Source organism: Chaetodon trifascialis, chromosome 19 (genome assembly GCF_039877785.1).
Source record: "Chaetodon trifascialis isolate fChaTrf1 chromosome 19, fChaTrf1.hap1, whole genome shotgun sequence".
NCBI classification, from domain to species: Eukaryota; Metazoa; Chordata; class Actinopteri; order Chaetodontiformes; family Chaetodontidae; genus Chaetodon; species Chaetodon trifascialis.
Genome location: NC_092074.1, coordinates 7720125 through 7738980, shown reverse-complemented (window position 1 = coordinate 7738980; position 18856 = coordinate 7720125). Strand labels below are relative to the sequence as shown.

The 18856-nt window shown below is 42.4% G+C and overlaps 1 protein-coding gene across 9 annotated transcripts in view; it reads left to right on the top strand.

Annotated features, from left to right (window-relative positions):
- Positions 1-18856, top strand: part of nrxn3b (neurexin 3b) — a 200449-nt gene that overhangs the window by 149340 nt on the left and 32253 nt on the right. For 7 of the 9 annotated variants that reach the window (XM_070987081.1, XM_070987080.1, XM_070987079.1 and 4 more), the window contains 2 exons: positions 8766-8937; positions 18102-18191. In XM_070987081.1, coding sequence (XP_070843182.1) covers positions 8766-8937; positions 18102-18191 — 262 coding nt within the window. The remainder of the gene's footprint in view (positions 1-8765; positions 8938-18101; positions 18192-18856) is intronic. The other 2 variants (XM_070987084.1, XM_070987082.1) reach the window with 1 other exon arrangement.

The following is an 18856-nucleotide window of genomic DNA, read 5'->3' as shown; positions in this document are numbered from 1 at the left end:
CACGGCTTCCCCCTTATTCTGAATTTGGATTTCTTGCTCCAATAATTACCATTGGTTTTGTTAATTGGGATGATGATCAGCTATCTGAAATAGCGACTCTCTGAGGTTTTTTTTTATTCTTTTTTCCCTTCTCCTGTTCTCCATCTCCCCGCATGGTTTTGCTTTGCATATTACCTCAGACATGACAGGGTGAGCGTGCAAAATACAGAGGGCGGCTCTTCAAACAAGCTGAAATCTTTTGTGTGTCTATTCAAATAATTTCACCCATGACTCTTTACCAAGCAGCCGCAGCGATGCATGTGATTGTGACTGAAGGTATTCTCTATGGAAAATCGCTCTGAAAGGTCAAAGATAAAGTCTCTATGTGATTTTTGTGTGTGTGTGTGTGTGTGTGTGTGTGTGTGTGTGTGTGTGTGTGTGTGTGTGGCACACTGGTACTGTGTTTTTTTCCCCACTGATTTTCTCTTAAATGCGTCAGCCTGTTTTGTTTCAGAAAAAGCGAGTTGGCTTTGTGCAAATACAGACATTAGAAAGTTGTTCATATCAGAAGAGAGAGAACGTAGGATGAATCATGTCCGCGCTTGATTTATTGTGCACTGGTTTCATTCTGCGGCGACCAAATAGAAAGTGCTCGAATTCAGCAGCACATTAAATTAAATATGTGCCGAACAGATTCTAATTTGATCACCAAGCTGTTTCAATTTCATTAGCCTAGTCCCTAATGGACTTTCACAGCATATTATTCCATCTAGCACAAATCCCATTCATTGGCTCTTTTTCTTTTCCCCCAAACGAGCCCCCTGGCACACGGGGAGCCTGTGGCCAAACATGGCGGAGTGTGAGGTCACACATAATCTGCTTTTTCTTTAATGGGTGCTGGTGCAGAGCTACAGTGAGTAAATGAAATCTGAATCCACAACGAGTAAATGCAGTCAAACTGAAGATGTATGCCCAGCACCTTCTCAACAGCTGCTGCAAAACATCACTCCAAGCACAGTGTTGATATGATCAGAGAGTGGCCTGTGTGTGTGTGCGCGTGTGTGTGTGTAGGCGACTGAGGACCTTTGCTTGTGCATATGGGCTGATTGCATGTTGTTGCTGGCCGACGCTCAGTGCTTTGGAATGGTGCAAATGTCATGTAGCAGCAGGTCAGGCAGATGAAAATTCATGGCTGAAGTTTTACCACACTTCTGTGGTTTAGCAAGCTTGTAATTATGCAGTATGCATTATAATTACTTCAGCTGTGTAGCGCTCCAACCATAAACAGAGATAGAGCAATGCTCAGCACCTTTGAATGACTCTGTTCTGTAGAAATGGTGTCTATAATAACATGTTGGAACAAAGTCAAATCTGGTCATATATTTTATGAAGGTCCATAATTGGATGGAAAGTGGAAAATAGATTCAGCTGTGCTGTTTGTGTCAAAACTTAGAGTCAATGAGTGAATAGCATCAATGTTTGGACTGACGATATGTGTAATTCTTTCATGTTAGCAGCAATCAAACTTAATTTACTCCTTCAATACAAAATAGAAAAAATACAATAAACGACCCACATTTCTCAAGATTTTGAGATTGAAGAGTCCAGGTTTTACTTCCCATATGCTCGTACAATACAGGTGCATGTGCAGTGAAATGCAGAGTGCTGTGTTAAAAAAGGCTTGTGTGAAATAAAATGCTCAAAATTCAGAGACAAAAAGATATTTGTCAAAAGTATTTCAGTGCTGAAGTGTTTAAATATTGTACTTTTTACTCCACTACATTTATTTGAGTATACTTATGGAAGGGATATAAAAAAAATCAAGATTAAGTTTAATAATATAAAATATGACCAACAAATAAATTATGATGTAATATTATAAATTAAGATAAAACTGAAATTCACAAGCAACCCAGCAGATAAACCATATGAAGTAGTTAAACCACCTTTACCAGCGTCAACATTAAAGTGATGAACACATGAATGCATCAATAATCATAATCCAATAACATAAAATGTATTATTCTGAAATAATGAGTGTTTTTACTTTTGGCACTTTATTTTGAAGACAGTTACTGGTATTTTAACACATTGAAGTGAAGATATTTCTATTCTATAGTTCTTGAAATGAGGTAAAGACTCAGTGTTGAGTGCAGAATGCAGCAGCTGAGAGTTCTTTCAGGGACAGTGACTTCACAGTGACAATGCAGTCAAGGCACATGCAGTAAAGTAGAGTAGCGATGATTAGGATCAGTGCAGTGTCAGTACTCTAAGTTCCAAAAAGCTGAAAGTGATAGTATGGAGCTGGAGAGGACTCTGCGGTAACATTGATAAATGTTTTCACCGAGCCGTCCGCCATTAGTGTCAAGGCAAGTTACAGCCACAAGAGCGGACAAACAGGAAATAGAGAAAGAGTGGTTGTAAATAATTGATAAGGCTGACCCTGCGCGATTCATATTCTGCGGCAGAGGATCAAAGAGCGAGACTCAGAGTTTGACATTGAGCCCGAGCGCAGGAGTCAAAGCCATTACCATCCCCGGCATCGCTGCTGCTTGTGTTTATATTAAAAATGCATTGACTCTTCCTCTTCAGTCTGGGCTAACACTAGCTGGCACTCCTGGGCATTAACCAACTGGCTGATGGACTCACCGGTATTACCCCAGCAATTACCTACCGTAGCTCTAAGTAAAGCAAGGTGGAAGCCATTTTGCTCCTGTCCATTCGATGAAGCTGTTCCTGGCTCTCTCAGGTGTGAAATATAGCTTGTGTTAGACCTCTGGGTTCTTTTAGGTGTGATCAATATTTCAGAGGCACCAGGCCTCTGCGCCTTGTATCCTCCCACATCGCCTCTCACAACGGCTCTGTAGTCGATTATGAATGTCTGAATGAACCTTTGAGCCAATTAATGATTAATGGAAGCTCACAGTTTTCAGAGGGATGTTTATTTGAATAGTGCATTAAGACTGTCCTGTGCAGGTCGAGGAGCCCTGAAACCTGCAGCCTCCGCTTCTAATTTGAGAGAGTAAGGCAATTTCAGCAGTTTTTTTTTTTCAGTCTTTCCAAAATTAGCGGCCCTTGTGTCAGCAGCACTTCATATGCATCACTGCTATTAGCAGCTGCATTCATAGCAAATTGTGCTTTATTCATGACATTAAAACACGTATTGCTCAACCTCACTTCTATTTCAAGACTCTCTATCCCTTTCATAATTATGTTGCGCATGAGTTACAGTTTACCTGCTTAATGAGGACGTTAGTTTTGAGTTGTCCATCTCTGAGGTTCTTCTTCAACACCAATACCACAGAGGACACTGGAATTTGTTTTGCAGTGCTCACAACACTGATAAATTCCATTTAAAAGTCCCAACTTTTCTTCTCAGAGTCACTGGCCTTGTTACTCTGTGTAATCCACAGAACTCACACTGCCAGGTTTTCAAAGAAACGACTCTCTATCAAAGAAATAGCCCCATGAAACCTCTCGACGGTGTGTTCTGTGGATTATCCAGAGTAACGGGGACATTGTTTTTATTAAGACACATTGCAACTGCAAGTTTTTCAATGTGCTTATTCAATGCTGCGAGCACCTCAAATGAAGGGCTAAGGCTGGTGTTCCATATATTTCTCTTATGGTCAACAAATCCCATGAAAAGATCAGAATCAGTAATGTGTTCATTCCTCACTGCTATTGGACCTCAGCACCTGAGCGCGGCAGTCAGCCCCGTGCCTGTGGATTCTACGAAAGACGTGGGTTTTTTTTTAAAGTAGATGACAAACTTATAGTTCATATTTAAAAAAGGTTTCAGCCAGGCAGTGGAGTTATTAGCAGGCATCGCTCAAACAGGAGTAAATAACACATTTGTTGGGGACTATTTTCAGTGGCGGGCTGATACACTTTTTTTGCTCTAGTGAGTTTTTACATGAGCAGGATGGTCTGTGTGGGATTTAATTAAAATAAATGACAACGCCATGTTCATTGTGATGAAGGAACGTGTCAATCAGTACAATAATGTGGCTGCTTGATGTGTTTTTAATAGTTTTGGACAACAGCAGAGCTCTGCAGCACACATATTTCAGGCTTTGGATACACCCAAAGTGCTCGCAAGTAAGATCAATCTATTGTTAATTTGGTCTTTTAATGGGATTTATTGACAATAAGAAAAATATCAACACACTTATCCTTTAAATTCTATTTACCTCCATCATATTGGCGTGTAAGCAGACATCTCAGAATCAGATCTGGACAAATAAAAGCAGAACAATCTGCACATCAAGATGCTGCTAGAGCTAACTGACAAAATATATTTTTTGAAATTTTGAGGAGAACCACTGCTTTCAAACACAAAGTTTGATTTCCAGCTCATGATTTTCAGATTGACGATGTGACTGCAGCAGAGTCTTTCACATTTCAGTTGCTCAAAGGTTTAATCCAGTAATTCAGAACTTGTTTGGTTGTACACGTTGTACATGTGCTTTGCACGACTGATCCATTAACATTTTTCTGAAATGGAGACATTCTCTCTGTAATTAGGGCTTTAAAGACCACAACAAATATGCCGCATGGACTCTTGCCTTGCTTTGGGCCTGTTGAGTTGTCAGTACATTCTGTGCACGAAGAAATGACTTGCACACACACACACAGACCCCTCCTCAACAGCCTCTAACATCCTACCCTTTAGCAAATTTCTGACTCTGGAGCCTGATGCGCACAAGAACAGACAGCTACAAATCACTGCTCCGTCTATGAGTTATCTCTGTCAATTACTGACAATAAATGGCTTCGGCGCTGTGAAGGCCAGGTGCATCAATCCACCGCGTCTCACATTGTCCCAGCTTCTCCACTCTATTGATTCTGCTTCCACTGCTTCCATGATCCAGTTTTGATGGCCCCTGACCACAAAAGCTAACTTGAGCGCTGATGTCAGATGAAAGGGTGGATATGTAACCCAAACTCCCACCGTGGGACATGTTCACATTCTTGATATCAGATCTTCCTCCTTCCCAACTGAGACTTAATATAGATCCGCTGGAGTCATCCCACTACAACCACTCTGTGTCCGTACCCGATTTCAATCAAGGTTTGATTGCAATGTAATACGTTTTGGGGGGGGGGGGGACTCCCACTTTAATAACATTCTCTGACCTTAAAGTATTTTCAATGCAGAGGTTCTTATAGAGAATATCTGCCACATAAAGCACATAAATCCATCCATTTCCTTCTCTGACTCCATACTTCCTTCGGCAGGTTTTTTTTTCCCCTCCCCAGCAGAGCTAAATGTGCTAATTCGACCCATCTCACCTCCATAAAATGGCTTTCAGATGTATGTATCTGTCTGGGGCCTGTGGCGTAGCAGAATGACCATTCAGTGAGCTGGGGATGGGGTCTATTGTGAGCGTCTTGTCCCTGGTACAGCAGCTGTCTACTAAGGGCTGTCTGTGATGGCTGTCTGCAGGATCGCCCACCACTGCTTTTGAGTGATTCTCTCTCTTTCGCTCTGCCCGGGGCGCTGCTTGTGTTGGAGGCATTGATCGGCCCTGAATTGGATTGCGGCGGGCCTTATTACTGATGTCAGTGTGTGCCGGGTCACGTGGGACCGCTGGAGCTCCTCGTGCCAAGCCTGGGCCAGCTCATATTGGAGGGGGGGGGCAGCTGCTCGCTGGAATTACATTTATCAGTCTTACTTACACAGAGTGTGAACACAACATGCCCACACATACTGTACGCTTAAGTGATGCACAAACAAGCCACCAACATAATCTCCTTCTATTCCTATAGCGGTAAAACAGTCAGCGTTCATGATTGGCATTAAATAGAGAGTGTGGGAGCATGGCCATGTATGAAAGGGCTTTAGCACATCATACAAGTAAATTACCACTTTCCCTACTGTAATGTCATATTTAGAGTGTTTGCTTTGAGGGTTAGTGAGGGTGACTGATTGAATGTGTGGACACAGCTTAGTGTTTTTTGCTCTGTGACGCCGCTGAAACAAAGATTCTTGAGCGCAAGGTTACACTCTATGACTTTGTGTGTGTGCGTCTGCGTGTGTGTGTTTGGCCCTCTGTTTGCATTCAAGTGTGCAGAAGTTTAGAAGTGATTCTCCGCACATCATTTGTTTACGCCTGGAACAGTGGCCATCATCTTTTCCACTAAGAGAACAATAGCCATTTTTCCCCTTTGCTCAGGAGACAATGAAGTGCCTTCCCACCTCGCGAGCGACAGGCCAATAAAAAACGTAATTGGATCTGTCAATCAAACATTGCTGCAGCGCCGGGGTGGGCTGGCAGGTGGGTGGGTGGTGGTGGCTGAGGCGGGAGGGTAGCCGGACAGCAAGAGTAGTGCAGAGAGAGAAAAGGAAAAAAGAGGGAGAGCTGTGCCATTGCGAGGCACTACCACACACAGTTCCCTCTGCACTGCCCGGAGGCGCTCAGCGACGGTTACAGAGGTGTACAATTGTTGTGTTTTGTTGTTTGTTTGTACCAGGGCCAGGGGGGTGACGATCTGTCTTTGTTTGTAGGTATTAGTGGGTCGGTGATGTGGCTTTGATGAGACTACACAGGAGAGCCGGGGCTGCCAGAGCCTCTGAAGGTCACAGTGGATGTACAAGTGCTGATGTGTCTGTCTGTGCTTTGTATGCGCTCAGGCCGTCAGACATAGTGTTTTTTTCCTACCAGGGAAAGGTCCTGTCATTAGTCAGGAGAGCCAGGATGCTTTAGCAGTATTTTTCATGGTACAATACACACAACACACACACTGAACATCACCTTGTCACATTAAATCATCAACATATCTGTGTGTGCTTACCTCATCCTGTCTCGGTGCATGGATTGTGTGTATTTGCTGCGAGATAATCAGCGAGTGTGCCCGTACACTCACGTGGGCACTGTATGCGTTTGTCTGTTGCTCTGTGTTTTAATGACAGCTACCTAAATTAAGAGCCCATTTACAGCTTCTCCGACAGAGATGTTAAGTGTGCATTCTGATATTCTGCTCGCCTGGCTCCCGCTCTGAGCCCGTACCTCGGCTTTTAGGAGATGGCTTTCTCGTGTCTTTGGTGACATTCTTTTTCCATTATTAGGTGAGCTGGAGATTGTTACAGAGGAGTGCCGCTCTGTCGTTCTATGCATTATGGTCTCAAGCACACTGTCATGCTGTGCTGTATCTCTTTTCATGAATAGACAAAGAATGTTTTAATTGTAAATACGAGAGAGGCATTGAATGCAGTGCATGTCTGCAGACTGCCTTGGCTGGTAAAAGGACTTGTTGAGGAAACTTCAGAGTTCCTGAGCACACAGTCATTTTGCTGTATGCTTTCGCCAACTTTCTACCCTTAAAAACTCACCTTCGTGGATGCACTGTACCAGAAATGCTAACAAACAGAAACCAGATCCTAATTTCGGGAAATGAAAAGAGAACTGTCTGTTTTCTAGATGCTCCACTTAAGGAATAGAAATGTAAGAACAAACATGATTTAAAAGCTAATATTTGTTCTTATTGATCTCTAGTGTCTTTCTTTCTCCTTTTTATAAAAACAACAAAAATGCAGAGTAAACAAACTCAGCAAAATGTGTTTCCGGCTAACAGAACGTAAAGGCTAAGGGCCTGCCGGCACCAGTAAAATGACACACTTCATTTATTACTACAGACTGCAGCTTGCTATAATATATGGTATTCTAATATTATATTGTTGCACTTGGGGATTATTTGCGAACATAAAAGCAGCTGAGACTTTAAATATAGGCTGGCCTTATTAAATGCTCTTCTATGCTGTTAGGAGTCTGTAACATTAAAAAGAGATCCCCACATTAAAGTGTGTCGTTTACGTTGCGGTCTTGAAGCCTTTCAGTGCTTTCATGCCGATGAACATTGTTAAATTCAGCTTGATAGTATCAAGGTGTGTATGGCAACGGTCAGCCAGGGCCGGTGTCTCAGCTGATCAGTTAACTATATGTGTCTTCCCCCTGTGCAAGCCTTCTTAATTTTGGTTTTGTTATGAGAAACGGTCCCTCTGCTTCAGGCTTCTAAAGTAGGTAATTACACTGCGAGATTCCCTGCGGGGGATTAAAACAAATGACACAGAAAGCGCAGCCCTTCCCCATCGCCACTCATTCAAGCCCTGCCTCCGCTCTAAAACCTTTTGCTTGTAACGCCTACATGCCCATGAATACGCAAACAGTCACAATAAAACACACTGGCAGCTCATGAAAATTAGTGGGGTCGAGGGGAGAGGAGTCAGGAAATGATGGGGAGGCATCACAATTTATGGACATGGTAAAACTGGTTTAGCTTAAGGAGCTAAACAAAACATATGGTATTCATGCAGTTTGTAAGGACCGCAGCAGAAAAGGCATCTGTCCTGCCAGTTTTGCAGTGACAGGCTGCAGGGAGCATTACTCATCATTACAATCTCTGCTGGCAGCCTATTTTCATCACATTACAGTGGTATAATGAAGCGTAGCGCGCTAGCGTCCTCAGGTTCGCTGAGTAGTTCACCATTAGCACCAGCCGAGGGCATTCATCCAAGTAGCTTTATTGAACTTTGTACAGTTAGTTTATTGTATAATTAATTAATTACTGCACAACAATAGGTAGAATCTTGGCACAGTGGCAGTTCAAATTTTTAAATCAGTCGAGACAGATTTGATGTGACTTGCTCTTATTGAGGGTAACAGGCTCCCTGTGTTTGAAAGGAATCACCAGTTCGGTAAAATTCTGTATTCAAAGATTTGGATTCATTCACTGCGGGAATCAGACCACTAACTCTGCTCCTCTTCTCTGTGTGTCTTTTCCAGGAACAAGGCAAAGTAGGCGTGACCTTCAACATCGGAACAGTGGACATCAGCGTCAAGGAGACAACCACAGCAGTAAACGATGGCAAATACCATTTAGTCCGATTCACCAGGAACGGGGGTAATGCCACGTTGCAGGTGGACAACTGGCCAGTCAATGAACACTTTCCCACAGGTACTGCCGTTCTTATTCCTGTGTCTGATGAATTTCTGCAAGAGTTAGAATAAAATTCTAGTTTAGAATCACTGGACACCACCTGTTTGTTGAAGCAAAGGGCACCGCCAACTATATACAAAAAGATTCCCTTTCTTTTTTTCTTCTTAACGAAGCATCCCAGAAGACGAAGAAGCATGCAGTCGCATTAACTGGCACACACTATGCTCCTCTGGCAAACGCCTCAGAAATATCTACTTTCATGCCCTCGCAGCCGACTCCACAGGAAAGCAGCACACTGAGCTAGAATCTTTTGTCTTGCAAGAGGCATTAACTGTGCAACATCTGGCCAGTTCATTTCAGGAAAGGGATTAAAAGGCACCAAGAGGCATTTGGTCGTCGGGCAAGCAAGGAGAGGATAGAGGCAGAAACCAAGGGTGGCCTGTTGGCCAGATAAAGCTGCTGCCTGCCTGTATCTCTCATTCCCAGGTCAGCAGAAGCAGCACAGCAGCAGAATACAAATAGGGTCATCAAACGGAGCCCGCTCCATTTGGAGGCTCAGGCACTCCCTTCATTTGGCACGGAGACGTGCTGCTTACCTAACAGGGTGAGAGAGTGAGAGAAAGGGTGAGAGCGAGAAGGAAGGAAGGAAAAAAATCCTCTCCCGCTTCTACTTAACACTCCATTAAATTAAGTTGGCCCTCATGGTCTTTGATACCTGTGTCTCAATGCCAGCCGGCTTAGGAGAGGCCACCTTTGTTTCCTTGTTCCCTATTACCCACTCTTCAATTTCACTTAGTCAAACAGAGCAGACGCACGGGGAAGCAACATGGGCACAAAGTGGCAGTTGAGGCAAAGAGAAGTTGGGATGACAAAAGATAATATGAAACTTCATTGATCTCCGAGGTAAAATTGTGCCGTAGCAGCAAGACGTAATTGGACATAGAATAAATCGACGGCATAGCAGATTAAATAGTGTTACATTACCAGATGTGGAGCTAACTCGAACAGAAATGTCTCCAGAAACGCAACTGCACTTCACTCGCGAAAATAGCTTGTTTTCCAAACACTAGAAGAAAAGAAAGAGTGTAAAAATGCTGATGATACCCAATGGTAAGGAGCAAACAAACAGGAGTTGATCCCTTTCACTTCGCGGCCCTATGTCTCAGCAGCCCTACAGCGTGCTCCTGGTTGCATGCCTTCACTGAGGACAGGGCAGCATCTTCTCCTGGCGTGACCTGGCGCACTCTTTTGGTTTGGTTCAATGCCAGCGCAGGTGATGTTAATCTCTTCTGTCTCTGGCTTTCTTTTGCCGTTGGCTGTCTTTCGCTTTCCTTTGAATAGATAAAGTCAGACGGGTTTCATAACTGCATTTCAGCCACACTTATACCGAGAAACTCCTTAACATGTGGCACACAGCATGCACACGAGTGATGTCTCCGTCATGTACAGATAAACGCTCACCGGTGGAACTGGACTAATCAGACAAACGCGACTGCATTCTTGCACAGAGGTAGTTCTTGTCTCGCTGCTTTCGATCTCAGCCCCGCAAGAATTCTCCATCTTTAATGGCCAGTAATTTCAGATAACAGTGGAACACCTACCACCTTCATAATTACCTCAGAGTGCCTTGTGCATCATCGTTCGGTGGTTGTTTTCTCAACCTTCCATCAATAGGTCTGTCAATATCTCTGATCCAAAGCCAGCATCCATTCAGGAATGACTGCTAAATGGGGGTTGCGTCTGAGTTTAAGCAATGCAACAGAGAGAATTCGCCTTTTTAGCTTTGGATTCCGTCCAAGTGATCCCATTGAGGTTTGTTCCCCTTTCTGTCCGCCTGCCATTGTCTTGAAATGGAGTTGAGGTCGAGAGATCGAATGCGTGGTAATTTCTTTTTCTCTTCTTCACAGGTAATTTGCAGGGCACTCAGTGATAGTAATTCAACGATGATTGATTTTTTTTTTTTTCGCCCTCCCTCCCTTGTAAAGGCGTTGTCATCTCATGAGTAATTACATGTTAGGGTGCAGACTCATCGACTGCTTTCTCACACTCTTAATGCTCAACTTGAAGGCAGCAGCAGCCACAAGGCTCTCAGGTCGTTCAATAAACAGTTACCGGATCTGGGCATGCCCTCTCTCCCTGGAAGGGAATAGGTGAAGACAGAGGTGCTGGTGGATTGCTTGTCATTCAAAGCTGCTCGCAAAATACCCTGAGGTGTGTAAATTGGACATCTCAACAGCAGTGTTTGAAAAGTTTGCCCACCAGAGTAGACGCATTAGGATCTACTTTAAATGGCAGCAGGAGGTTTTCACACCAAAGACCTGAGTTTTAATTATGGCTAGAGCAAAGTTGGGTCACGTTTACTATTACTTCTTTGTAGGCAATTTCGCTTTATTATAGCTTCGGCCTATTTTTGTTGTTTTGTCCGTTATTTCCAATAGTTACAATAACATTAGAGACACAAAGTTAATTATGATTATCTGGAAATCCTGCAATAAATTCACCCGATAGGGCAAGAAACACAATCAGTCAGACCACTGTGTACATTTTAGATAAAACTACAGGTTAGCCAAAAGTATTTGGAAAAGAAAACTACAGTAAAATTATAACTCAAACTGGCCATTTTAACAGCCGTCACACTTCACAGCAACAGTGTACTACAACTGCCTGGTTCACCTTTAACCTTCTGTGCTTGCTGTAATTGTGTGCACACGGTTTCAGTGTGAAATAAGAGATTATTGCCAACGTAACAGTTGTGCTCATTTTTAGTCTTCTCTCATCACTAATCTAATTAAAGCATGTTTTTTGTATTTTATTACAGTGAATTGATACACACTCAAAAAGTGGGCACCCCGTTATTAGGTACGCCTGTAAGACTTAATGCAATCCAATGAAACAGCACAGCCATAAATTCTACCTTTACACAGATGATAACTGTGCTAATGGATTGCAGTGGTTAACTGGACTGCATTATACTGGGAGGTGTTTTGAATGCCCACCCCTTTTACAAACATCAGGAGGCAGAACACTTTTCAATGTAATGCAGTAAAACTCCACCTCTAACTAATAAACAATGGTTGACTTGAGAAATTTAATCAAAAACTGACCATTTTACGCTTCATAAAGGTAGAATATGTGGCAGAGCTGTTAAGATAATGCAAACTGGTCACTGATGGCTCATTTACAACCGGTCTGACCTCTTATTTTCTTGGCCTATCATCGTTACATTGTCCCAAATCTCAGCATGTACTTTGATTTCAGTGACAGGAATGGCGGCTGAAACCAGTTATCCTCTCACCTTTTCATACGTTTTCTGTTTTGCCTTTACTGATAGGCTGACATGATTAGGATCCTGCGTCATCATGCCCATTAAGCCCACAAGACACCTGCTTCAATGTCTTTTTGCAAACCAAAATTTAATTTACACAAGAGTGATTATCACGAGCAGCTTTACGAGATGAAAACTGCGCCGTGTAATGCTGGTAAATATTGAAGAGTGAGACAGAGAAGGAAGCGCTTCACAGTCCCATTCTTCTATACAACAATACGACCACACTGATCCCATACAGCAGCGTTTCCAGCAGGCATCTGCAGCTTACACGTGTTCAGTGTGTGTGTGTTTGTGTGTGGGCGTTGAATGCACGTATGTGTGTGTGTTGACTGCTTTGTCTTTCCCTTTCTCTAATTATTCCCCTCCTCTAACAGTGCCCTCTCAGATCTCCATTCTTTTTTTGTCCTCAAATTCCTTTTTATCCCCGTTTCTCGTCCTTTTCCATTCGTTGTTCATCAGGGCCGCACCGCATCTCTCCTACAATCGTGTGTACTTTTGTGACAACCTACATTACTGCAGGGGCTTGTCTTTGTTTAGCGAGAGGGTTCCAATTTCCTTATATAACACTCCGAATCCCTGTACTCTTTGATTTTGGATTACATGATCTTTTTGCGTGAGTTTGAATCTTTGAATCAAAGACCGAGCCAGGCGGAAATTGTGCATCACACTTTGCCGGAGCTGGCTGAGGTTCAGGCGTTGTCTCAGATGAATGACCATTGGCCTAACTACTCTGCTTGGGCCTCGGGGAAAGTGCGTCAGTGTGTGTGTGTGTGTGTGTGTGTGTGTGTGTGTGTGTGTGTGTGTGTGTGTGTGTGTGTTCCATCATTTGTGGTGGCTACAAGAGGGTCGGTCATAATGAGAATGGCCTTGTGTTCATTTTCAGACACACGTGCACCCAAACACACAAAGACAAAGACATGGATACATGCACCGATGCACACAATGTTACAACTCCTGCAACCTTAAACAGACACAATGAGTTGCACCGTTTCAACGTATCTGCCAATCTTTGTCTTGAAATACAGACAAAACAATTCCTCGGGAGCAAGATAAATCCCCACACGTCCCCGGGGCCAAACATGATTAGCCCTATCTGAGACACAATCTCTGTCGCTCTCAGAACTCAGACTAAGCTGAGTGTTGAAGCCGCCAGTCTAATTCATCCTTTCAACACCATAAATTTCAGAGCGACCTGATAAATGATGAATTTACTCCCTGGCTTTGTCTGACATCTGAGAGAGAATGGAAGGAGGAGAGAGGGAAAGCAAGCTGGAGAAACAGAGCGACATGGGTGAATAAAAAAGAAATGCAGCCAATGAGGGAATATAGTCGCATTTAATGGAGTAGATGACAGGAATAAGTTGACAAAAGGGAGAAAGAGCTGGCATATAGACAGATAGATGGGTAGAGAACAGGAGAACGCGAATAAAGAGTGAGAGAAAAGTAGATAAATGATACCAGAAATGTGGCTGCAGTTGAAGCGGTCTGATTCAGCCAAGAAGAACATGGAAGGCTGATTGCGTTGGAGAGAGACAGAAAGAAAGAGTATCAGAGGGTGCAGATGAAGAAGAAGAGGATAGCTGGATGGATGAAGAGAAAGAGAGAATAGAAAGATAGTCGGGTGGATGAATGAATAGCCAGAGAGCGAGAGAAGGGGAGACAGAGATGAAAGTCAGGTGTAGATTGGAGAGCAGGTGGGTGGTGCAGGATATTCATAACCAGGGGCTGCAACAGCTAGCTGTGGAGTTGAGCGGTGGAATGAGGATTTTTGGACAGGGCCACAGTATATCAAATGTACTCATCATCCCCAAATGGAGAGAATGCCAGGAGCCTGTCACGGTAGCCATTTTCACAGTTTTGATGCGCTCTCAGCACTGGCCCTGTGATGGAACCCCGGCGAGATTAGTCTGGCAAGCAAGCTGAATAGAACGAAGCCACCAACCAGCAGATGACTGTCGCCGTGCCAGTGTTTGTGTTGACTGAATAGCTGCCACCAAAGGGGAAACATTTAGACATTGTCTTGGTTGGGAGAAAAAAAAAATGATGAGGGCATTCATTAGGGTTAAACGATACATACACAGAAACTGCTTACAAACACAGAAAAGCCCAACAAATTTTAAGTTGTATGTCTTCTACATGTGCACACAGGTCTGCATTCAGCCGGTCAGAGGGACATTCTGAAACACAGTGTGTTACAGGATAAATAAGAGGCTGTCCAGTAATGCACGTAGATGTTTGTCAGAGAAAATACTTTGAGTGGGCAAAAAATGTCGATACACTTGCAGATACGGTTGTCAGCAGTGCACAGTAGGAATAATGAGGAATAGTGTATTTCTCGTGTGATTGCCATCTCATCTACATGTATGAATAGAAATTAAAGCCCCCGAAAACTAAAGAAGCATCATCAACAACAACATTCCACAACCCTCTGCTTCATGAGGACTGTGTGGGTGTGGTTTTAACACGTTTGACTGACAGCCACCCCGCAACTGTCAGCACATTCTAATTTTGATATTGTTCAATCCTGATGCACATAACAACATGACATCGCCTTTCTCTGACTGAAACCCACAAAGCAAAACTTTCTTTTTATAACTTTCTGTATTGATAACTTTGCTCACAGTATTTAATACATAACATGTATTGAGGGCCTTTAAAGACCCTGTGAATGGCCATTTAACCCTCATATGTAGGCCATTCAAGTCATCCCAAATTTAAAAAAAAGCCCCATTTTTCTGCCAATATTGTCAAATCAAACTGTGTTCATTTGCATAACTCCATGATGATCCATCAGTTGGTTTAATCCTGTATAGATCCTATGTAACTTTTATTTAAAAACTGTGGAAATGAATGACAATTATGGGATCATGGTGAGTACTAAAACATAGTTTAACAGTAGCAGAGGAAAAGAGGAGCCATAAATGCAGTGAAATGTATTTCTTTTTTTTTTTTAATTCCCTTATTTTTAAATTTTAATTGATCAACTGAAAAGAAAAACTGGAAATTAGACCTAAAATAAGTTAGCCCAGAAGGCTAATTTTAATCTGTTGACCTTAGCTAGATGATAAAAGGGGCATCCAGAAATACAGTAGAACCATGTGTCTTACATACAGCTACACAAATATGCAAGAGAGCTGAGAACAAATCCACTTATAAATAATGCCATAATATAATATGTGGTTGTTATCTACAAATTATACTAATCACCGTGTGCCGCCGGTCATACCAGACCAAGTAAGAGTCTGTTGAAATGAGCAAAGCCTTATTTTATTGCTCTTGAACTCAGCTTTTTAGTTTATAAATGAAATAATGTGCTATTTCATATTTTAAAAGTTGCATAGACTTGCAGGAATTGGATCACTTTAAGGAAATAATAATACGATTTCAGAAAACTTTTGTATGAGATGATTCATATGAGTTTGTTTGAATATTTCTTATGGCAAAATATATAGAAAAGAGAAATTGAGTTTTCCTATCAAACACTCAACTTTTATTTTTATTAATTTTCTAAGTGCGTAGGGATCTACTGTTAGTTGTATGTGTGAGCCAAAAGCTGCTCAATAGATTTTAGACCAAAATGGACTCTTTGCCAGTGACAAAACATCAAACACATAATGGTGCTAAATTGCACTTTGCTCACTTCAGTGCTGAAAGGTTGATGAAAAACCTTTGAAGAAATGTCCATTCTGCTTCAAAAAATAAATAAATAAATAAATAAATAAATAAATAAAATCCAAAACCTTGAAGGCAGAGTGATTTTATAATAAACAATAGTGCTTTTATTGGCAAGGTCATTCATTCTGGAGTCACCTTTAGAAATTGAATATCAAACTGACAAACTAGAGAGATTTTTCTCATTAGTTGGACAATTAGCTTGTGGTGTATTCATTACAAGGGGGCTGTCACACCATTAATCATCAAGAACAATGTAAGAACTATACCTGAGACTGTGCCATTAGCAATGCACTGCCAGCTTTTCTCCACTTCTCTCAGTTCCAGATGAGATTACTCTCCTGGTTTGTGAGATGCTTCACGCTGTCCCTTCCCTGTTCTTCCCACCCCAATCTTCAACTTAGTCCCCCAAACTCCTCACCGTTCGCCGGTCCCCTGGTTTCACATACAACAATCATGCCTCCTTCTGTGGCCCTTGTCCAGAGGAGAGTGTATTTGGCTGCTGCACCAAACCTGCTTGAGATCAAAGGAATGAGGAGGGAGTCCTGCTAGTAGCTGATTAACCTGCTGGCGCGCTGCAGACACAGTCCTTTAGCTCCTTGAGCTCCCTTGCAGCCATATCCACACTCCTTCCCAGCTGGCCGTAAACTGAGCTCTTGGCTGTTTTTTCTCAGAATACGAAAGGTAGAAAGGAGCGATGGAAAGATAGCGAAGGAGAGAAAAGTGAGACAAGCTTATGCTTTACTAAAGCTCATTGGAGCATAAGTGGCCTAATGAATGGTTTCAACGTAATTATGGGCGTTTGCTCCTTATGTGTAATTTTAATCAATAGGTGGGAAAAGTGCAATCCGAAATCATGTATGCAGTAAATAACTGAACCAAGAGAGAAATTCAGTTAGATGCTGTAAGATGCTATTTATTGTAGCGATATACCCTATGGTCACACCCTCAGTCAAGTGGTCCCCATGAGTGTGTGTGTGTGTGTGTGTGTGTGTGTGTGTGTGTGTGTGTGTGTGTGTGTGTGTGTGTGTGTGTGTGATGATGTCACTGATAAATCACCTGGGAGAATTCTAGCAGCCAAAATAGAGACAGTCCAGAAGACCTTTTCTCACAATTATGAAGCCTTGCCCTTTCACGTGTGTTATAAACGATGCCGCATTGGTGCCTTTTTTCCTCCAAACACCTTCCCACCTGAGTGGCATCATGGTGTCAGTCATAATTCTACGCAGGCTTCACAGTTTTCTGTCATACCTCAAAGTGTTTGAGCTGAACGTCTCAATTCTCAGCGTCGACAGACTCATGACGCCTTTCAGAGGGAATGCCTCAGCGATTGTCAGACAAAATATTGCATCATGGCGCAAACGCACCAAGAAATCAGAAATAATGCTAAGCACATGCAACATTCCTTGAAAAAGGTTCCCATAAACCTGGAACATGTCAGCCACGGTCTCAGAAGAGGGGGATGCGACAGCCGGGGTGTACTACTTTTTTTACCCAAAAGGCCTCCCACCGTGTCAGTAATGATCTCATTTGTATGCATTGTCCCCCTCAAATCTGTGTCACTGTGGGACTTTCCTCCCAATAGATCTACAGTACTTCAAATTACCACTCCCTTCTCCGCCCGTGCCACGTCCCCGTGCCCGCCTGTAAACCTGCTGCACAGCTCCTTCCTTTCAAATAAGCTCCTGAACTGAATCATTCCGTGGCCCTTGAAATGTAAAAGCAGGTGGTGTCCATTGGGAGAATTAGGCCTCATTAATTACCCCTAATTTGCTTCGAAGAAGGGCAGTAAATGCATGTCTACCCTTTCAAGCACTTTGCCTTTCTTCTGTCTTTATTATGTAATGTGATGAATGTATTACAGGACTTGTTATGTAGACTGTGATGTATTTTCTGTGTTTGTTGCAGGTTATTTATGCAGTGTGTCTTTTCCATGACTGCTATGGATATGTGTTGTGCTTTTAATCCATGGATGTTTTCTTACATAGGTGTGGAGTGTGCTGTATAAATATGAATTTTAAAAGGTTCGACTAAAGCTAGTTGAAAAAAAAAATCTTTATAAAGCTTTTATAAATATTTCTAAACAAAGATAAAACTCATTCTAAACCACTGTATAAATGTGTGATGTCTGTTGCTGTTGCCAACTGTTTCAAGCTGTTTGTTAAACTTTCAAACTTTAAAGGCAACAGCGACATTGAGCGCTATCAAATGGCAAATAAGAAAATCCCGTTCAAATATACCCGGCCAGTAGAAGATTGGCTTCAGGAGAAAGGTAAATCTTTATCGAACTTCTAGAATGTTTTTCTTTCTTTTTTTCTGTCATTTCATCGGCTTGTTCCCTTTCAACCTCTGAGAATGAATAACCACCCCTTAAACCCTTTAAAAAACTGGTAAAACAGAGCGTTGTTTGTTACTTTCTGTTCTTTCCTTTGTTTTTTTTTTATTTTTCTTCCCCCGTTTTTGTCATTGTCATCTTTCTAAATTTTGTTGAATCATGGTGTCCAGTTAAAGGGACTGGGAAGAGATTTTCTAAACAGTGAAACAATAAGATTTTAAGTATCAGGTACTCCTAATCTTTTTTTGCAAAATTGACTTGGAGATGGCATTATCTATGCTGCAACAGTAGGCCGATTGTTTTGAGAGGAGAATTAGCTCCCATGGCTCAAATCCTCGGCAATGTTTGAGAACAAACTAATCAGCGGGCATATCCCCCTGAAAAATTTCCAAACAGCAGGTGCTTTTCCCTGCTGCAATTTATCTGATTGTAGTTAAACACATCACACATGATGAAATCCTCACTTGTTTGGTGATGGAGAGCTAATTGGAGCCTTTTTGACAGCAAAGCGTCACAGCGAGCCTGCCAAGGTGCGCTGCGCCCTGATAGAGCTACGCTTCCAATCACAGAGTCGGCATGTTTAAAACATGTTTAAAACATGC